Source organism: Cinclus cinclus, chromosome 1, assembly GCF_963662255.1.
Source record: "Cinclus cinclus chromosome 1, bCinCin1.1, whole genome shotgun sequence".
NCBI lineage: Eukaryota > Metazoa > Chordata > Aves > Passeriformes > Cinclidae > Cinclus > Cinclus cinclus.
The window spans coordinates 15,235,170-15,255,484 of record NC_085046.1 but is presented as its reverse complement, the minus strand read 5'-3'; the positions used below and the strand labels follow the sequence as shown (position 1 = coordinate 15,255,484).

General features: G+C 45.6%; 1 protein-coding gene across 1 annotated transcript; it reads left to right on the top strand.

The window, feature by feature from the left end:
• Window positions 1-3,909: 3,909 nt before the first annotated feature.
• BAMBI (BMP and activin membrane bound inhibitor) lies at window positions 3,910-8,454 on the top strand. The gene is made up of 3 exons (XM_062507030.1): window positions 3,910-4,217; window positions 6,960-7,250; window positions 7,705-8,454. Exons 1-3 carry the CDS (start codon window positions 4,142-4,144, stop codon window positions 8,121-8,123), a joined length of 786 nt encoding a protein of 261 aa, XP_062363014.1. The 5' UTR covers window positions 3,910-4,141; the 3' UTR covers window positions 8,124-8,454.
• Window positions 8,455-20,315: the final 11,861 nt, after the last annotated feature.

Below are 20,315 nucleotides of genomic sequence, written 5' to 3'. Positions count from 1 at the left end.
AGTGCAATGACCATCTGATGCGACTGGCAGTACAGACAAATGCTGGTGTGTGCGTGCAGACCCAGCAGTATGCAAATCCTCGTCTCCCTGAGGAATGTGGGTCTCCCCAGGACAGAGCTGCAGTGAGGCCTTGACTAGAGAGGTGATTGTAGAAAGGATTTCCAAATTGCAGCTCTAACCAATTCTTATTTTTGCCTAATATTTTTTTGGGGGGTGGGGATGCATTAGTTGTTGAAAGGGTCAAACAAGTGAATCATACTGTGAAAACACAGGGGTTTTTTTGCTAGAAATTGACAGAAGGTTGCATTCAATCACTTGGGGGAAATGCTGATTAATTGCCAGCATGTCATGTAAGTTATAAGAGGAATTCATGATAGTGTTCAGGCTGCCAGATGAAAGAATTACTTTTGATTCCAAACTGTTTTTCTGGGGTGAGTTACCTAAATCAGGGGCACGGGCAGGCTGAAATTGTAACTTTGTTTTGCAGACAGGCTGCCGTGGTGGCATAGAAACAGTAGGCAGTAGAAGCAGGGACAGGTGTTAGTACCAATTCATGTGAAAAAGAGAAAGAAAATATAGAAGAAAAGCAAAGCAATGGGAGGAAGTTGAATTTTCTAAAGCTGGGTTCCCATAGCCAGAGAAGAACTTTTCTCTTGTTTGAAGTTCTGTGCTTAGAAAATGCTGCCAGGTTGAGCTCTATCTTGGCTTGCTTAATTTTCCTCCTTGATGGAGAAAAGTACAAAACTCCTCATGGTAGCCACCCTCTCATACCTGTGCTGGGACTCTCAGGCCCATGGAGATTCTGGAGAAGGTGATAGATGTGATTTGTCACTTCACTGGAGGGATTTCACCCTGACATTTGGAAGGAGACTCCTGCATGGCTGTACTGCTCACATTCTTCTGGTGGAAAATCTGGAATATGATTGTAGAGGAGAGCAGGTACTGTCCTGAGCTGTTGCTTGCCTGATAGGAAAAATCCTGGTCTAGAATAGTTCAGGACACTGGATGCTCATCTGAACTGGTCTTTTAGAAGGACTTTAGTCAGTTCTGAAGTCCTCCTGCCAGAAACTTGGCACTGCAACTATCGGCTTGTGAAACTAAGTAAAAGAATCAAACAAGCATTTGTGTGGCCAGCAAGGACTCATTGGATGGATCTCTTGCTTTAGTTGGCAATTTTTTCTTCTTAAAGACAAAATTTTGCATCTGCGACAGAGCTTTGATGCAGAGAACATGCTCCTGTGAGATGCTGCCTAAAGCAGTCCCTTCCTGTGAGGTGCCCAGAGGCTGATTTTGCAACCAGGTCCTTCTGTTCATGTTGGCTTCAAAGGCCTTCACCTATCTGGTGGAAGGGAGCAGCCCTGTGCTCTGCAGGCTCTGACTACAGGTTCTGTAGTCCGTTCAAGTGGAGGCTTCAGGCTGCTCTCCCATGGCTGCTGGAGACATGTAATGTGACCTCAGGCTCCTGACGCTTTCCTTGATGGTTCCTTGTAGTCATTATCCCACATTCCTTCTGGTTGCAGAACATGCTGTTATTATTGCCTTGTACTGGGCCTGTCTCCTGTCCCTTTTTTACAGGCCAATCTGGCCCTGTTAGCTCTTGTCTCTAAAACAAAAGCAAATTAGCACTGCAGAAGCTGAATTATCTTGTTTATATTATAGTCTGTCAGAGGACCCCACACAATCCTTGCATGTCTCTCTTGCAGTGTGCCAGAGAGTGAAGAGACACGGTAAGTTGGTAAAACCCTCCTGACGCTCTGACATGATCCCCAGGTTTCCAAAAGGGTCTTTCGTTGCTTTGGGAAAACTAAGGCTGGGCACTGATCCCTGCTGTCCCTCCCTCAGTTTTGGTACTGCCTGCACACTTGTAGCATACAGAATTAGAATTTTTTTTTACAGTAAATTGTAGCTCACAATTCAAACTTGACAGCTGTCAGTGAAATTTGCTGTACAAAACTGATCTCAAGCACATTGCCCTCTGGTTAGTCTGTCTGTGCTCCCTTGGCCAGGATGTTTATAATACTTAGGGAGTCTCTCATGTTACTTAGTGCAGAAATGTGGCTCCATGAATAAAAGCCATTTTCAGTCTGTCGGTACTGCACGTAACAAATAAGATCTGTTAAATGCGCTTGTCACTGTTGATAGGAACAGGAGAAGCAGAATTGCACATGTTGCTGTAACGATTCGAAGTTATAATGAATGATATTTCGTATGTTTGCAAATGAGTGTCTGATAGCTGGTGCCAGACTGGGAGATATGGCTTGGCTGTTCTTGCTGTTTTTGTAATTTCTAAACAGAAACAAGAATTAGAAAATTACTTTGTGGTGGAGTGCAAATATGTCTAACGTAAGTGTAAAGACTGCGGCAAGTGTAAAGACTGCGGCGAAGCACACGTGTATCTATCTTATACATATGCAAATCACAAGACTCACAGTAAAACCATTATAACATGTGATGGCATCAGCACTAATTAGCCAGAGATCGAGTCTGTTCCTCTCTGCCAAAGTAAACTGGAGTTATCTCAATCTCAGATTTCATATTTCCTCCTTTCTCTTTCAGGGAGGAATGCCTCCAACATGAGGTATTATGTCCCCTATTGAAAATGTCTTTAAATACTCGCAAAAAATTTCAAAAGAAAATTCTCAAGTAATTTTTTTATTATTATCTACACATCATCCAACAGCTTTAATACTAGTAGTGGACCCAAATATGTAAAGCATTTTTCCCATAAATGGGAAAGAGTCTGTGCTGTAGAGCTCAAGGCTTATAAAACATAATGAACTAAGAAAGAAGAAAACTAAGCAAAGAAATGTTAATGACGGGGCACATTTTTTCAGAAGCACCATGTGAAGGAAAACCGTCCAAACTAAACAGGACCCACAGGAGCTGTATCGAAGCTCAGTGGTAGAACACTAGCTCGTGTCCATCCCAACAGCTGTTCTTGGAAAGGAGGATTGTTACTGCAGGGTATATTCGCTAATAGCTCTGTAGCGCGGGTCTGTCCCTGCTGCGTGGATATGACAGCCGCAGGTGAGACCCTGCGGGGCTGAGTGCGAGGTGCAGGAGCCCCCGATCCGCAGGGTGGACCCCGGCGTGGGGCCGGGGATAGGCACTCCCGCTGCACCGCGGCTCCAGCCCATGGCTGTCGGCTCCGCGCTGCGCTAAGCCCAAGCGCAGGATTTCCATAACCTGGGAAAAGAAGCCACGGCTGTAGTGAAGCTTCCACTACTCCCGTTTGGGCAACATCTCTGCACCTCGTACAGCCCTGCGGGTCGGGAGCGGACAGGCAGGAGCCGGGCTGGCGGCAGCGCCGGGACAGCGGGCGGGAGGGTTCGGCCGCCGCCTCGTTCTGCTCGGGCGCTGCCCGTCACTGCTACCCGGGCAGAGGGCTGTTCATCCATCCATCCATCCATCCATCCATCCATCCATCCATCCATCCATCCATCCATCCATCCATCCATCCACCGCGGTTCCGCCGAACTCGCAGCCAGAACGTGATGTTTTTTAGCGCAAACCCGCGCTGCTGCCTCCGTATGGAATTATTTCGGGGACCCTATGGAACCCGTTCCACCGCGCCCGGAGAGCCCCGAACCTAACACGGTGAGCTCGGGAGCTCGGTGCCGCCCGCGGCCTCCCTCCCGACCGCGCTCCGGGGCGCCCACCGCCCACCCCAGCGCGTTCCCGGCGCGCCCGGCGCCGCCGCCCGGGGGCGCTGCGGGTGGGGCTCGGGTCGCGCCGCGGGGCCGGGCGGGGGCGGAGCGGAACGAGTTCCCGCCCACTCCCGACAGGCGCAGCCAATGGAGAGGCGAGGCGGGGCGGGGGGCGGGGCAGGGCGGGGCGGCCCAGTCCGCGCCCGACGCCGGCCGTATTTACGGGGCGGGCAGCGGCGCTGCCGTGTCAGTGAGGCAGCACCCGCCGGGCTCCTGGACCGCGCCGCCGCTCCTGGTGCTGCTCCCGCGGCGGAGCAGCGCGAGAAAGGCAGAGGGACGCTGCCGTCGCCCCGGCCCGCCGCCGTAGCGGTGGCCGCACCACGGCTCTGCCCGCAAACGAGCGGCTCTTGGGCGCTCCGGCGGGGCAGGGGCGGGCGGGCGACGGCGGCTCGGCCGTGCCTGCGCTGCGGGCTGTGACGAGCGGCGCCGGGTAAATGGATCGCCATTCCAGCTACATCTTCATCTGGCTGCAACTGGAGCTGTGCGCCATGGCTGTCCTGCTCACCAAAGGTGAGGGGCCGTGGCGGGGCACCCGGGGGCGCCTGTGGGGGCAGCGCCGGAGGGAGCGGGGTGCCCGGGACCGCTCCCGAACGCAGCCGGGCCCGGCGCTGTCTCGGGGGCCCCGCGCCGAGCGGCGCAGGCGGCGGAGCCGCCGGGTCTGTGGCTTCCGTCCCTCCCCTCCCACCTGGCTGCCGGTGCCGGGCAGTCCTGCCCGCTGGGAGCGGTCCGTGGGGGCTGTGGGGGCCGCGGTCCGGCCGCCCGGGGAGCGCTCTCCGGGGCAGAGGCGACCCGCTGGCTGCCGGTAATCGTCGTGCGCCGGGGAGGAGGGTGAAGGATAAGTTAGCGTGGTGGTGATGTGCGACGGTATTTATTTATTTTGGAAGGAAGGCTGTAATTAACCCTAAATAACAGCCTTGCAGCGTGCAGGGGGGAGCCTGCTGGCCCCATCAAAGCGGGCAGAACAGGGAGTGACTGAGTGATGTGAAGTCGCAGATACTGAAACTATGTGCCTGATAATGATATAATTAGGGGATCACAGACTTCTGGCTGCTGTTGACTTCAAAAGCTTTAAGAGAAGCCTGCAGTCTCTCCTGTAGCCATCTTGACTAAAAGCAGACATTTTTCTTTAATAGCTACATACAGTAACAAGAAAGAGGAGGGAACAGAAGGGCATTGTTCACTGTTTCAAAATACTAAATACCCTTTCTGGCCTTTTGCATAGCACAGGGGGAGACTTTATGAATTGACAGAAATACAGTAATACAAAGTCCATTCTGTTTCACTGAAAACGTGGCTTTAATTAAAAAGCAGTTGAATTAACTTGATGACTAGCCTGTCAGATTTTGTTTGTAAGATTGTCTTAGGGCAATAAAATGTAGATTTTTGAACTTGATTGTATAAGCACTTGAAATGAGAGTATGTGTATTGTTTAATTTTATTCCCGTATTGTGCTGAGACTCATGAAAGAACTGTCAGCTCTGAATGTTTGCATCTTGCATTTAACAGTGAAAAAATTATAAACAATTATGAAAACTTACTTTTTTTCACAGGGGTAGGGGGAGACCTCATATAGAATGCTTAGAAAAATTATTTAGTCTTTTTTTTTAACATGCTGGATGACACTGAGTGTGAATTCATGAAAAATTAGGTTACTTGGTCTGAAAGCCCAAGAGAATTGGACTGGAGACAGTGAGACACTCCATCATTTGGCTTCTATTAAGCAGAGTTATTAAAGAGCAGCGGGAACTTCAAGGCCTGCAGTAGCATTTTGGGGAAAGTATTAAGGTAGTCCGGTGAGGAGAAGCTAGCTAACTTGTTTGGGATGATTTTTAATCATCCTGCAGGACAGGTTTTTTTTTTTTTTTTTTTAGATACTGGTGGTAGGTAACATCAGAAGAAGGGGTGGCTGCAGGGAAGCATGTAGATTGATTTTTGAAGTGCAGACATCTGACTGACTATTCAGTCAACTTGGAAAGCCTTGATGCTACTATGGTAGCAAGTACAGTAGGCACATCAGAAGTAGTTTTAAGTCCATTCTTCCAAGCATGTCTCTGAAATCTGGCTTCCTCTTAAACCTTGGCTCGATGGCATATTGAATTATGTTTGAGTTCCAACTTGCCTAGAAAGAGTAAGTTTTCACTACAGCACAGGACATGTTTAATTCATACCAGAGCAGTGTGGAGAGCACAAAATGAAGAATTTTATGAAGGGAACTTTTTTATCGCTTCCTTCAGAAATTTTTGAGGTTTCCTGAGATTTTTCATAGAGCTGGTAGAGGATTTTCAATCTTAAGTGTTTCCTCCTTTCTACTGCATGTTGGATTGCATGTGAAACTGGGGAGAGGCAAGCGTGAGCCTTTAGCCTTGCAGCTTCACTCCATGGAAAAACTTTAGATTTGAGTCATTGTCTCTGGTGAACAGAGTAATTATTAACTGGATTTTTTTGTTGTTTTATAATACTGATAAAGTCTTTTTGCATTAATAACTAAAGATTTTCTCTTTCTGGAGAAATTACAGATAGTTCTCAGTTTCACAGAGTAAAACCTTCCTGACTGAGTGACTTGGATGGTAATGGTTCTAGCTAATAGCTTTATAAGGTGTTAGTTAAAGCTTTTACATTTTGGCGCAGTATTGAGAGGTAATAAACAATTCAGCAGTTTTGATTTTATTTTTCTTTCATTTGTCATATAAATATTTAAACCTGATATTTTTGTTGTGTGCTTATGCCCAGTTAAAAGAAATTTTACTTCTGTAAAAATACAGTGCTGTTCCTGAAGTAATGGTTAAAACACAGATGGGACTTTCTTCTAGGACTGAAAGTATGTTGCTTTTAGAACTGGTATTTCACTTTAAACGTGGTTAAATGCAACTGTTGACAGTGAGTGGAAGTAGCTATAAAATGGTCTTGTTAGTTATTTACCTCGGGGGGGAAAAAAAAAGCCACTGTGACCTTCCTCCCCCAGTCCCTGTTTTAGTGAAATGCTCTTGCTTTAATTCAAAGGACTATAGCACTAGCCATTAAAGCAAGTGCCCCAAGGCCTTTACAGGGATTAAGGTTACAAAGAAGAGGTAGGTGCTGTACAGTGATGGGGAGGGAAAAACCCCAGGTTTTGTGGGTCTACAGCCTGGGGAAGTACCTCAAGACTGGCACCAAGTTTGGTTGGGTGATGTGTGTGGCTATTAAGGATATATGGTGAGGTGTTCTTAGAGGACCAAATTCTTACCTTTCCTTCATGATTTTTGGTTTTTTTAGGTGAAATCAGATGCTACTGTGATGCTGCACACTGTGTTGCAACCGGCTACATGTGCAAATCTGAGCTTAGTGCCTGCTTCTCCCGACTGCTTGATCCTCAAAATACACATTCCCCACTTACTCATGGCTGCTTGGACTCTATTGCAAGCACAGCTGAGATCTGCCAAGCTAAACAAGCACAAAACCACTCTGGCACCACCACCATGTCCACATTGGAATGCTGTCATGAAGATATGTGCAATTACAGAGGACTACATGATGTTTTGTCTCCTTCCAGGGGAGATGCTTCAGGTAGGGCAGTCAAGCTTCAGTGAAATGCCTCTTCTGGCCATCAGGCCAGCAACAATCAAAACCTTGTGCATCTGTTGTTATTGATTTAGTTGTTAATGTAAGTAGAGACACCAGAGGGGGAAGTGGCTGGCTGGGTGCAGGGAAACATCTCAGCCAATTAGCTTTTTTGTCTGCATTAATATTGGAAGTTTCTCTTGCCATCTTGACATGACTTCTAAGAATCAGTGGCAGTGGTGTTCCTAGTTAAACTGTCTGTTGGGGTAAGAAATTCCATGTTATAAGCAGACTTACAAAGTAATATTTTTCTTTACGGGGGTATTATATATGTGTAGATACTGCAGAGTGTAGCAGTTGCTCCTTAAACTTGTCAGTATGGGGTTTAAGGGAGGTGCTTATATGTGAATCAATGCATATATAAATCGTGAAATAATCTTCACCTCTTTCCCATTTGCAGGACAAGGGAGCAGATATCAACATGACAGCAGCAGGAATCTCATCACCAAGGTGCAAGAACTGACTTCTTCGAAAGAGTTATGGTTCAGGGCAGCTGTAATTGCTGTTCCAATAGCTGGTGGGCTAATTTTGGTACTCCTTATCATGCTGGCCTTGAGGATGCTCAGGAGTGAAAACAAGAGACTGCAAGATCAGCGGCAGCAAATGCTCTCTCGTTTGCACTATAGTTTTCACGGACATCATTCAAAAAAAGGGCAGGTGGCAAAATTGGACTTGGAATGCATGGTGCCTGTGACTGGTCACGAGAACTGCTGCATGACCTGTGATAAAATGAGACATTCAGACCTCAGCAATGATAAAATTCTTTCACTAGTCCACTGGGGAATGTACAGCGGACATGGGAAGCTGGAATTTGTTTGACCAATTATTTTTTAATCTGAGCTAAACTTACTCTCTGAACTCTTGAAGGCCTTTGGGTTCTGCTGGACAGGAGCACTTTATCTTAAAATAAAAACTCTCATAAATCATCTTTGAGAAACAAAGGACCTCTGCAAACAGAATCTTGGATATTTCTTCTGAAGGATTCCAAAAGTTGTCTTATTTGCACAGAGTAAAATACACTCAAATGTATTGTTTGCTTCAGAGTTGTGAAAGCAAAAATTAGAAGTTGTAAACACTGTCACCAGGGTTATCTGAACTGTAGGGAGCTGAGAACTGAGTTATTATAATAAACTGTATGCAAGCTCCTATGTTCCTTGACTTATTGTAAAGATTTTTTAAAATATATATATTTTCTCTGAAACTTGCTTGTGGCTTCTGTTTTGGAAAATGGATTTTCTTGTGGGTGATAGTGGAAAATAAATCGAGGTGTGCATGGTAGTGCCATGCATAACAATTAGATTCTGAAAGCAGATTCTTCCAACTCTGCAAAGGAATTTAGGTGGTTATTTGAGAATGAAGGTGGCAGCTTTGTTTTATGCTTCAAGTAGCAGTGAGCCCACATCGTCCTTTCTTGGCTGTTGCATTTTGTTCATAACCTCAGTGAATTGTTCCAAAGCTTTGTGTGATAACTTTTTCTTCCTCTGTTAATGTAGAAAGACTTCCTCTGTGCAAAATGTGTCAGAAAGTGACTCCTCATTCTTTATAGCTGTTTTTCCTCCCTTGTCTCACAATTCTTGTTTCTATGATCTGTTTTCCTTTTGTACCTTTTACACCTCAAACATTTTTTGGGGGGGGAGGAGAGGGAAACCCCAAAACCACACTGCCTGTTTGGTTGATTTTTTTTTTTCTGTTTATAACCCCTCTGGGCACAGGGGAAAGTATCTGCCTTGTTCTTCTATCATGTAACTGAGTATCGTATGCTCCTTGTTTTGTGTGGGACTGAAGAAACAACACTATACTTCAATCTCTGGCTCCTCCTTTATGCTCTTCTTGCATAGGTGGCTTTTCTTCCTGGCCAACATTTCTGTGCGTAGTTGTTTCTTACTCCTTCTCCTAGTTGGTTGCACTTCATAATTTAATTTATTCAATGCTTAGTTGCTAAAAACAAACAACCTCTGGATTATTCAAGCAATTTATTGTATTTATTTTGCTTGGTATATTAGACTTTCCAATAATTAAAGTGTACTTGCTTAAAAGGCTAAAGCCACATCTTTGTGACAGAAGCATCCAAAATGCTGCTTCAGAAGATAGAACCTGGCAAGAGTCTAGTATTTATTTATGTTTTAAGAAGCTTTAGAAATACTTCTGCCTCCTGTTCTAGGAGTTGCCAGAAGTGAATGTGAAGTTGCCAGCAGTGAGAAAAGGATGACACACGCAGGGTTACAACAATCTTGCAGTGATGCTCTGATCCTGTTTGCGGTGGTACATAGCTTTGGGATGTGCAGGCTGAAATGCAAAGGGATGTAAGCAACGAACTCCTGCCCCTCTAAGTCACAGGCTCATGTTCCTGAAAGTACACTTAAATGCTGTGGTAGGGTTGTTGTTGGAGATAAGTTGGTCACTTGGCTGTGCAAACAGAGGTTCTGATATTGCAAACTTACCCCTACGGTTAAACACTCGTGTGGGCCAAGTGCAGTGAGAGCTTTGGGAATGCCAAGGTCCCACTGTTGTGACCATGTTTGCAATATTGAGCTACGAAGGATTAGTTTTGTCTGTGTACCTCAAGATGCTGACCCTTCCTACTACTTCAACATAGCTGGAGCGTTGCTTTAACTGCAGAGAATTAGATCTGATTTCTACCTCTTTCTGCTGCTGAAGTTTAAGAAATTATGTGGCCACAACTTCTCTTGGAATCTGGCCTGTGGTCTTCTGGCTGACCTTTCGGAGTGCTGCTTTCCTATAAGAGCTCTTCCCTTCCTTTGCACTGATCTGAAAATCTAGGGCAGTTGTCTGCTCTGCCAAGTGTCTTATTTTTGGGAATGGCTGACTGGGAACTTGATGCTGAAAGAGACAAACCTGAAATACCGTCTGTAGCTGTACCAGTAGTTACTGTGACTAGACAAGTTAGAAATTCTGATTGCTAAACCTTTTTAAGTGCCTTCTCCAGCAATCAGAGGGAGCATGTTGTATAGTCATTTAAGCATCCTGTGACCTTCACCACTCATTTGTCCCTGATTTGAATACATAAGGACCTATTTATGCTTGCCATTAAAAGGCTAGTAAGACTAGGATGCTCTAATTGGCCCCTTGCTGTGGAGATGTTTTAAAGAAGAAAAGAGCTTGTTTGCCATCCCCTGCAGTCATGACAGCACAGCCACAGAGCATTGGGGCTGGGGCTTGGGTTAGCAGCTGCCATCTCCTGGGGTTCTGTTACCTGGTGTGGTACTTAGAGTTTAGGTGTGGTAGCTGATAAGGCCTAGGAGTTTCTGGGCTATGAGTCTTCTAAGCTTTCTTCTAAGAAGAAAATTAACTCTATCCCAGCCAAAACCAGGACACCGAAATCTGGATTTCCAATTTATTTTAAAGCCTTTATATTCAGGAACTTGTGTTACGAGTGCTGGTGTCTGGCAGCAGCTGTGTGAGTTATGGAATGAGCCCCAAATCTTCTCACTGAAACCACTGACTGCAGAGTCCAAAGAGCATTGCAGTAAGCAGTAGCCAGTATTTCTTCATCGTTAGTATTTCTGTAGTGGCTGCTCATACAGCCTGCAGGCCTCAGCACTATTCAGAAAACTTGTACTCCTGTGGCAAGGAGGGTCCTTAGTGAAATTCCCTCGGCTGCTGGGTGCTGTACCAGCATGAAACAAAGCAGTCCTCGACATCCATTTCACCCACCCTAGTGAGACAGGAGACTAATATTAATAGCTGAAGAGCCTGGCCGGAGGCTGAAGAGGTGAGACAGTAATGGAAGGTTATCCTTTTAAATACATTTGAGTTAAGAGCCTGGATTTGTCATTGTGCTAAGCACTCTCAGGTTTCCCCTGCAGACAATAACAAACACTCCTTTCTTTGAAACCCCTGCAAGCCTGGAGCGCAAGAAGGACAGCCCTCCATATCCAACTGAGAAAGCCTCTCAGATTGGAATAAATGAAATCAAATGTCCAAGATTTAATTTAGCATACCCCGTGCCTCTCTCTCTCTCTGTTTCTTTCCCCAAAACAATCACGGTTGTAGCTTTTCTGCCGCTCCTGGCTTTGCGAGCCGCTGGGTCGGTATGTCTCCTCTTAACTCCTGCTGAACTGATTCTATTAAAAACCCCTTACTCCACAGGGGGCTTGACCTTTTTCTGAAATACCAAATGCGTCTGCTTTGGAAATCACAAACTTCTCCTCTAAAGAGCTTGTAAATCTGGTTTCAATATTGAGTGATTACAGGCTGTGCGGGGAGCTTGAAAGTCAGCAGCCACTTGTGGTAGCAGAGCGCTGGAGCTGGGCTGCCGGAGCTGGGCTGCCGGAGCTGAGCGCGGCTCTCGCTTTTCATTCACCCCGGTGCGTTCAGCACAAAACCACTGACGTCAGCTGATCCAGCCGGATTAGCACTGGGGTGACTGGTCAGGCTCTGCTCGCAGGACGCTTGTCTTCTCTTATCAGGACCCCGGAATCCAGTTTTTGTTGTACAACCACTGGCTCTGTTGTAAATCCAGGGATCTCTTTGCAAATGGATGATGCCCTAGAGGCCAAACACCCCAAAAAAAGCCTGGGAAAAGAGCAAGGTTTTTTTCTTAGGTGTAATGGATGCATCTGCACCTTCTCTTGCTGCTCTTGTGATAATTAAAACAAGGTATGAAGAAGGGAAAATATATCACCAGGCTGCCTATGCGAGATGGGATGTGCCTGTTAGCTACCAGTCAGTGGTGTTCCACAGTGAATAAATGAAAGTAAAATTTAGCCTTCTCATCGAAAAGGGGGGGGGGGGGGGGGGGGGGTGTTAAGAAGGCAATCTACCAAGAAAATAATACCTATGGTAAAAAAAACCAAAAAAACCACCACCATAATAAGACCCAAGTCGAGTGAATTAAAAAAAAAAAAAAAAAAAAGAGAAAGTCTCTGAAGGAGACAAAGTTGCCTTTATTTCTTTTTTCAGATACTTTCCCACATGGACATCGCTGGAAGCATATTTGTATTGTTCCAGTGTCTGGTCACTTTGCAGAAAAACTCTTCCTTGTTTTGGCTCGGGGAGCTACTTAGGGAAGTAGTATTTTGGATCTGTCACTGTGTTTTATTTCTGGGGAAAAACAAGTGGTGGAGACATGCTGGTAAATTGCGATTATCTCTTGGGAGGGGCCCAGTGTCTCCAACATTATGAATTCTGGCTCCCTCTAAATAAACACCCAACCTCATTTTCTTTGTTTCACCTCTAACCCTCATCTGCAGCCTTTACAATCCCAGGGGGTGAATCCTGAAGTAAAACAAACTGCAAGGGAAGGAAGCCAGGAGGGAGCCGCAGTGCGTGCAGATTAACAGAGCCTTCTGCTCTCCAGGCAACCTTGACAAAAGGATTCAATCCTGAACTGACCTTCAGGGGGAAAAGCAAAACAAAAACCACCTTGACTTGAACTTTCAAGACCGCAGGAGTTTAATGCTCGGTTTGATGTCTCCTAAAGGGAGCAGGGAGTTAGAAATGCCAAACACCTGTCTTGCAAACCCAAATCCTAACAATTTATCATGGAATCTAAGCCACAAATCACATGGATTTGAAAAATTTAGGATTTGCTCATCACTGTTTCTAAGTCATTTAGTGTTGCTAAAGGGGCCTAAAAATGTGCTTTTTATTTCCCATTGTGATTGTCAAGGCAAATCTATAACATTTGGTTAAGCAAACAGTAAGTTCTGTTGGAACATCAATATTTAAATGCAACTTTTCACTGAATAAATATTTCTGCCTGGAAGCAGGTCCTGCCTCCCAGCTGAGCCATGCTCTTTTCATGAGCAGAAAGGAAGAGGAGAACAAGTCAGCCCTGACTTCATAAAAAACTACACTGGCATGAATATAGGGTGACTCAATTTTTAAAGAGTTTTTTATTAAAACTGAAATGTTAGAGTATTTTTCTCTTTGTAGTTATTGCACTACTAAAATATTTCAATGTGCAATTGGGAAAAGTGAGTGAAATGTATTGTTTCAATCTCCTTGGCTATCAGCTGTGTTTAAAAAATTCTGACTTGTGACAGCGTGTTAAGAATGGAGCCTCTTCTGAAATTGTTTTTTTACCTACTAGATTAAAAATTTCAGGACAGTGTCTGTGGAGCAGCAAGGTGATGAGCACTTGCCTTTCTCTTAACATTAATTTTTACCTGTTTTCCAAGAAGTGGCACTATGATGAACTAGCCTCTCCTGTGGGGGTGGTTCTGGGGGCCAGGGGACTGTCACCCCAGCAGTGCCTGTGACACTGAGAGCCAGTGTGGCTTCTGAGAGCCAGGCTAGTCTCTACTTTTGGGATCTTCTCACTCCAAAGGCCTGCGAGTTGCAGATATAAACCCCTTCTTGTCACTCGGGAAGAAAATACTGGTGCACTATATCTCCTCCTGGCACTTGGCTGTGACAATGGGGAGGGAGGAACAGTACAGGCTCAGGGTCCTGCCCAGGCTGGAGATGCTTGTATTGGTGTGCAAATCAGGGCTTGTGTCAAGCAGGTTGCTTTGAAATGCTCAATTTGTTGAGCTCTGGCTGTGAAGTAGCTATTTCATCAGTGGAGGAAGATTTATTAACCATTTTTTTATGGCTATCGACAATGGCTTAGCTCCAGCAGGGAACCAGGCATTTTTATGAAGTGCAGTGGGTTCCAGAGGTAGAGGTGTTTTATATTGTTCTGGTATTTTAACCCAGTGAGCTAAGGCCTCTATCCTGCAAATACTTAAGGTTGTGCATAATTCATTCCCGTCCCAGGGGCTGTTTTGTCCCTGCTGCTGCCAGGGCTTTGCTGAGCTCTAGCTGGGTACCTGCTCTCACAGTGAGCTCCTTGTTGAGGGGCTGCAGCAGGTTCTGGGGGAGTCCCTCCTGGCCACAGCATTTGCTTTGCTGAAGCATGGAGGGGAATTGAGAGTTAATGCCAGCGTTCAGTCACAACCACACCACTGGTGGCCATCGAGTCCATGTTTTCCTTTGAGCAGTGACCCAGCTGCCCTGGCTGTGGCAAGGAAATATTTTTCCCCGAACCAGCTGGGGGAGGGTCTGCTTGAATCTGTTTCCTAGAGGGACCCAATTCAGTGGTTTCCTCCCAGATTTTCCCTAAATCAGGACTGGAGCAAAAACCCATGCTGGATACAATTCAGGGGCCAAATTGGTGTGGATATGTGTTTGTCAGGGCAGCATCTCACCTGCCTCTAGAGCCTTGTCTTAGGCTTTGGCTGGTCCTTTCAGCAGGCAGATTAGGGAGGAGAACCCTGACGGTTTCCATCCCCTAAAATCTTTTATGCTTTTGCACACAAGAAATCACATTACTGCTAAACTTGCAGAAGAGCAGTTCTTTGAGTCTATCCAGTGCCCAAAGCTGCGCCCTCAGCCATCACCCCCTCTGTCACACACAGTGTGTGGTGCTCAGGGTTTTAATGACATGAATGCATGCAATGGCTTTTTCACAAAACCTCCTTACTGAATCTCCCCCCAGTCATCTGGTTCTCTGGCTGGCTGCAATCTCTCTGCGCTCTTCATCTCATGTCCTTGCTCCAGCTCTCCCTGCCCTGGATGCCTTTCTCTGCTCTTCTCACAGGGTTAGAGGTGTAGGGCGCCCTGCCTGCTCTGGAGCAAACTCTCCCTGGCAACAGGTACAGTTCCCAGCCTCCCTAGCTGTTATCAGTCCACAATAACCTTTCCCTTATTTGGAGTTTTTTTTTTCCCTGGGGGACTCGAGGGGACAGCCACAATTGCTTTTCTTCCAACCCAATTCCACCTGACTGTTCAGCAGTGGGAGAGCAGATAGGAGAGTGACTCCCTCATGATGGACTCCCAGGTGGGTGAGCAGAGCAGTCTCAGGATGGGACAGGCCCAGACATGGGGGTCTTCCTCTTCATAAATACAAAGTACAAAACACTTTCTTGTAAGTGATTTTTTGGTGAAGCTTTTATATCAGAAGCTGGAAACACTTTTTTTCTGCATCAACACAGGACAGAAACATTTTTTTTTTTTTTTGTTTGTAAAAAATGCACCAAATTTGGGACCTGCTCAGACATTCATTTATCAAAATGCAGATGAAACTTGTCATCTGTTTTTGTTTTAAAAAACATCTTGTACCAAAGCACAACATTTAAGCATAACATTTCTAATTGTGTTTATAGGCTGGATTAAAATTGCTTTACAGCATATTTTTGCTATAAAATACATGGGATGGGTTGGTTGTGGAGCTTTGTAATCTCTGCCTTCATTGCCTGCTCTGTTATCTGTCCTGATTGCTGCTGTGCTTTACTGACTGCAGGATAATTTTGTCTGTAGAAAGCTTGTCACTCTTTACCTCTTTGAACTGAACTTTGTCTCCTTATATCTGCTGGTGGCAATTGGCACTCCTGTCTTTCTCCTGCAAGGGAGGGGGACCCCTGTGTCCCCAGGGACTTGTGCAGCCTTCTGGGTCTCTGACCCATTCCTCAGTGCCCCCCTTGCTGCCCTCACTGTGTGAAGTAAAACACTGGTGGTTCTGCTGGCATCTGGCAGCTTCCAGGAGAGCTGCAGGCTCCAGGAGGAATTTTATGGCAAGAACCTTATCATAGGTTATGGCTGAACATACACAAACACTCCCAGTGACCAGTGTAATCCACTCTTTACTGGCATAATTTGACTTTATTTTTTATTTACACAGGGAGGCTTGGGTGGAGTGTTATGTACATGGTATCAGAGAAACAGTCTGCTCCACCTCGGGGCTGCACACGTGCTGGAGCCAGCGCACCCGCCGTCCCGAGGGCTCCTGCAGCCCTTTGTGCAGAGCATCTCCACACGTGGGGAGCATTGACTTTCTCCTATGAGTGTCTGAGCAAGCAGGTTATAGTGCCCCGGTAATCTTCAATACGTGGCCAAACATTCAGTGACATTCCCTGTTTTACAGTGGCAATCAATGAGTCTGCAGGAGTACAGAGAGAGCAGGCTGGACACGGCTAATCTCTTATCAAAGTGGTGGATCCCTCCTGGGGCTGCACCCTACCTACATATTAATATTTGACCATTCATGAGCAATTTGCAAACTTGTAATGAGTAATGACATATCTTGGGAACTGTTTGCTAATGAATAGTTTCCAGAGTATTTCATTACATATGACAAATTTGTCAGTATGTAGTTGCCAGTATTGGGATTCCTGAGTTGTCTGCTCCTGAGGAAAGGGCTGCTGCAGGACAGATGCACTGGTATCTGCTTGATCACAGCTGGGGATGCTGTCAGTGTTTTTTTGTCACAGTGGATAAAAACATCCAACAGCACGATTACAGGGATCTGCTGCGTATATTATGGAATGAAAATGAACCAGAAATACAATATACAGGGGTGATTTCCAGTCTTCACTTGAGTCTCTTTTCTCACTGGTTTCTTCCCCAGCCAGACATTTTCCTCAGCTGCCCACCTGGACTCATAGGTATTAAATCAATTTTTTCTTGATTTTTGCTAGTGTTTTGCTGACAGCTTTCTAAAAGTCTAGTACAGTTGAACAGCAGTAGCAGCAGTAAAATACAGATTTCAGAACAGGACAGTGACGTATAGACAGAAGTCACTGGGAGTTTTTGCCTGGACCAAGGTGGAAGAATTTGGCACAAAGGGAAGATAAGAGCATGCAAAAACCTCTTTTCTCCTCTGAACATATCCATGTACGCTATACAAAATTAACAGAAATAGCAACAGATGAACTTATCCCAGCACTGTAATACAACATGGACAAGTTGGCTTTTAGCCTTCAGTGCTCCCATGCCATATGGAAGCTTTTGTTGCAGCCTGTGGATGACTGCACTGGGCAAGGATCTGATGAGATGGCTGCAGCTAGAACGAGGAAGCTTATGGGGTTGAACTCAATTACATACAGCTCTTTGCTGATGCTGTAGGGTACTGCTTGTGGATCAGGTGAGTTTGGGCCTCGTGGTGCTGTGTTTCATTAGCACTGCATCAATCATCACCCCCAAAGCTCACAACTCCCAGAGAGGGTCAAATCCTTCACCAGAGCCAGCAGCAGTGGGATCTGCTGGGTGCACAGCACAGGCAGGTGTGTGGAAGTAGGATATCAGCTCCTTAAATATGCCAGCTTGCAGAGAGAGCACAGAGATAACCCCATACCTTGAATTTAACCTAACTGTAGGCTGCAAAGGCTGGCAGATTGTGCTTGGGGCCAGCCCGGGCCAGATTGCCTTGCAGGGGCACTGTCACTGTCACTGCCATTGCTGTCACTAAACAGTCCTCTGGGTATTGCATAAGTGAAAGCTGGACCAAAGGTCTCCTGTTGCTCAGAAAAGTGTCTGACTTAGTGAGCTTTGGATTAAACATATCCTAAAATACATAAATATGTGTGTTTATAAAATTTATAAATAAAATCATAGTCTTTTGTCTGAGAATAAAGACTATGTAATGAATTTTTATTTTGATAGTAAATAAATTATTTTATAACTCTTTAAGGTTTTTGTGTAATTAAAAACATATCTAAATAGAACCTGAGTGGACTGCCCTGTCCAGCTGACCACACACTCATTCTTTGTGCTTCTCTCTGCTTCTTCTAGTCAGTCTATATGTTCTCCAGCTAGGAAGAAACCTTCAGCTCTCAAGAACTTTCCAGGTCCATTCCAGATACGAGCAACAGATTCCCATCAAATATGAGATGTGGCAATGGGATCCCAAATATAGGATCACCATGTGCAGTGACACCTGTATAGGCACAAGCATGTGTGAGAAGTCTGTAGGTATGTACTCCCCAGGCCAGGATGTGTGACAGCAGTCACAGTTCTCCAGATCAGCCTTTGAGATGATTGATGTTCCTCCCAGGAGATCTGTTTCCAGGGGCACCGTGTTTCTGGGCCATGTCCTTGGAGAAGTCATCTTTACAGAATCTTTCCAGGGCTGATGTGGACTTCCCCAGGGTGCTGGTAAGCAATCTGCTTTGTGTTCTGGCAAAACTCTGTACCCGGAGCAGACCAGCCCTCTTCTGTAGACAGGTTAGAGAAACTTTTCCCCCAGAGTCTGTGCAAAATCAGAAATCATTCTTTCAAGTTTCCTTCCTTCTTTTCCCACCAGCCAAGAAATGTTCACACTATTTCTTAAAAATAAGAAAATGTACTTAAAATGCAGCTCTAAAACTATGATTGTGTGGGAAACCCCTACTCTGCCAGAGGAGGAAACACTAGAGACATAGCAACAATTACTGCTGAGTCTGTTTATGTTTGTGCTCCCCCAAACAAGAATGAAGAATGGGACTAAATACAATTAGTCACCAGCCACTGGTGAGGGAGAGGAGGCTGCTGAGTCACTTTCAGCTCTGTCCTCAGAAAGCTCAGAGTCAGCTCAGGGTGCAGGGGCCAGACTGCAAGGCTCCAGCACCCCCTCTCCTTAGGGACAGTGAGCCCAGGACTGGGGTCTGCAGGGGCAGGTGTTGGTCCTACCACTTGCTGCCCTATCTGTGCCAAGGATGATCACCCCTACAAAGGGGCAGAACTGCTCCTCTGTGGGATTTCTCTGCTCCCTCCAGGGGTAGCCACACTGGTGTTTCTGTTCCAGATTCAGCAGAGTGCAGGATCAAGCCACTTCCTTCCTGATGCCCAAAAAAATGCAGCTGCAGATGGCACAGGTCTAGAGAGGCAATCAGATACTCTGGAGAAAGGGACCTGAAGGAATCCTTCTAGTCCACTGTGCATAAAGTGAACTTTTAAGAACCTGTTCCAGTCAGTGACTGGGATGACTCCCAAGCAAATGCATCCTACCTGAGACTTTTCTGCCTAGTAAGTGTGCAGTGTTATCACACAAGCATCTCTTGAAACCTCTCTCTGATTTCTCTCCTTTGCCCCCTCAAGGCAAACAGATTGAAGTTTAATCCTCTCCCCTTAGTGTCTCTGGATTGCAAAGCCTTTGTCAAAAGGGAGCCTGAGATCTTAAAACCTAATGCTTTTTCCTAGATATTGAGATAATTGCTATGGGCTAGATGCATGGAGAATAAAGAAGCCAGGCTAGGCAAACGGGAAATGGCAGGAAGTGAGAGCTAGATAATGGAAAAAGTGGTTCAAAATTATTTTCTTCATGTCTCCATATACTCATTTGTTGCTAGGACAAATGGAAATGAGCTTAATGGATTCTTCTCTGCTCTGAAGGTTTGAGAAGAGGTGCATTGAATTTATGCCAAATTAGGGAAGAGTCTGGGCATTTCCTAGCCAACAAGATGGGAGAAAAGCAAACCAAAAGAAATAAGAAGTTTTTCCCATTCCAGATTTCTAATAGGTTAGGAAGCAATGCAGGTAGATGTAACAGAAACTTGGGTGACTCTTCCATCTTGCTTCTTACTGGAAAGGAGCCCATGTGTAAGGCACATACAGCCAGGTACAGAGGGGAAGCAAACCTTAGTGGCTTTGGGATGTATTGTCCTTGGTTAGAGGATGCTGTGAGTGGCTTGGCTGGACTCTAAATGATGGCCCTTTCTGCAGGGGGGTGTTGAGGGATGTTGACACCCCTTCCAGTCACACTTCCAGGTTGCTGAGGTCCTGCAATGACTCCCATGCCTGGGATGGCTTTTCTCCTCAGATGCTCTTTGGGAAGCAGAGGTTCTTCACAGTGTGCCTCTCAGTTTGTGCTCACACTTATGTGAATATATGGAAGTCAGAAGAAAAATAAAAGACTTGAAGAAGATTTTACTTTCCAGGCCAATTTGCTTCATGAATTTTATTAATGTTAAACTATTATTTGTGTAGCTCCTGCTGCCTGAATAAAACAAATGACCATAGATGACTGTCAGCTGATGGTTTCTCCTGAACAGGAAGAACAGCAGCCCTGGAAAAGCTTGTGGCATTGATCAGCAAGAGAGAACCTATCTCTGCATCTCAGGCTCTATGAGACAGTTTGTCCTTATACATCATGGCCATGGCTTTATTTAATTCTCACTGTATACAATCAATAACAAGAAGACCTTTGACATTTTCAATTCTCAGATGGGGATCAGATTCTCGTGGTGAGTGCCGTGTCTGAAACAACCTCTTGCGAGTGGTGCCTGTGCAGAGAGAGAGTGAGGGGAAGGT

Excerpts from the sequence above, each read along its gene's own strand:
- BAMBI (XM_062507030.1), top strand. The coding sequence starts at position 4,142 with ATGGATCGCCATTCCAGCTACATCTTCATCTGGCTGCAACTGGAGCTG. Across the intron at positions 4,218-6,959 it reads GGCTGTCCTGCTCACCAAAG|GTGAAATCAGATGCTACTGT; the intron begins GTGAGGGGCCGT and ends TGGTTTTTTTAG. Across the intron at positions 7,251-7,704 it reads TTCCAGGGGAGATGCTTCAG|GACAAGGGAGCAGATATCAA; the intron begins GTAGGGCAGTCA and ends TCCCATTTGCAG.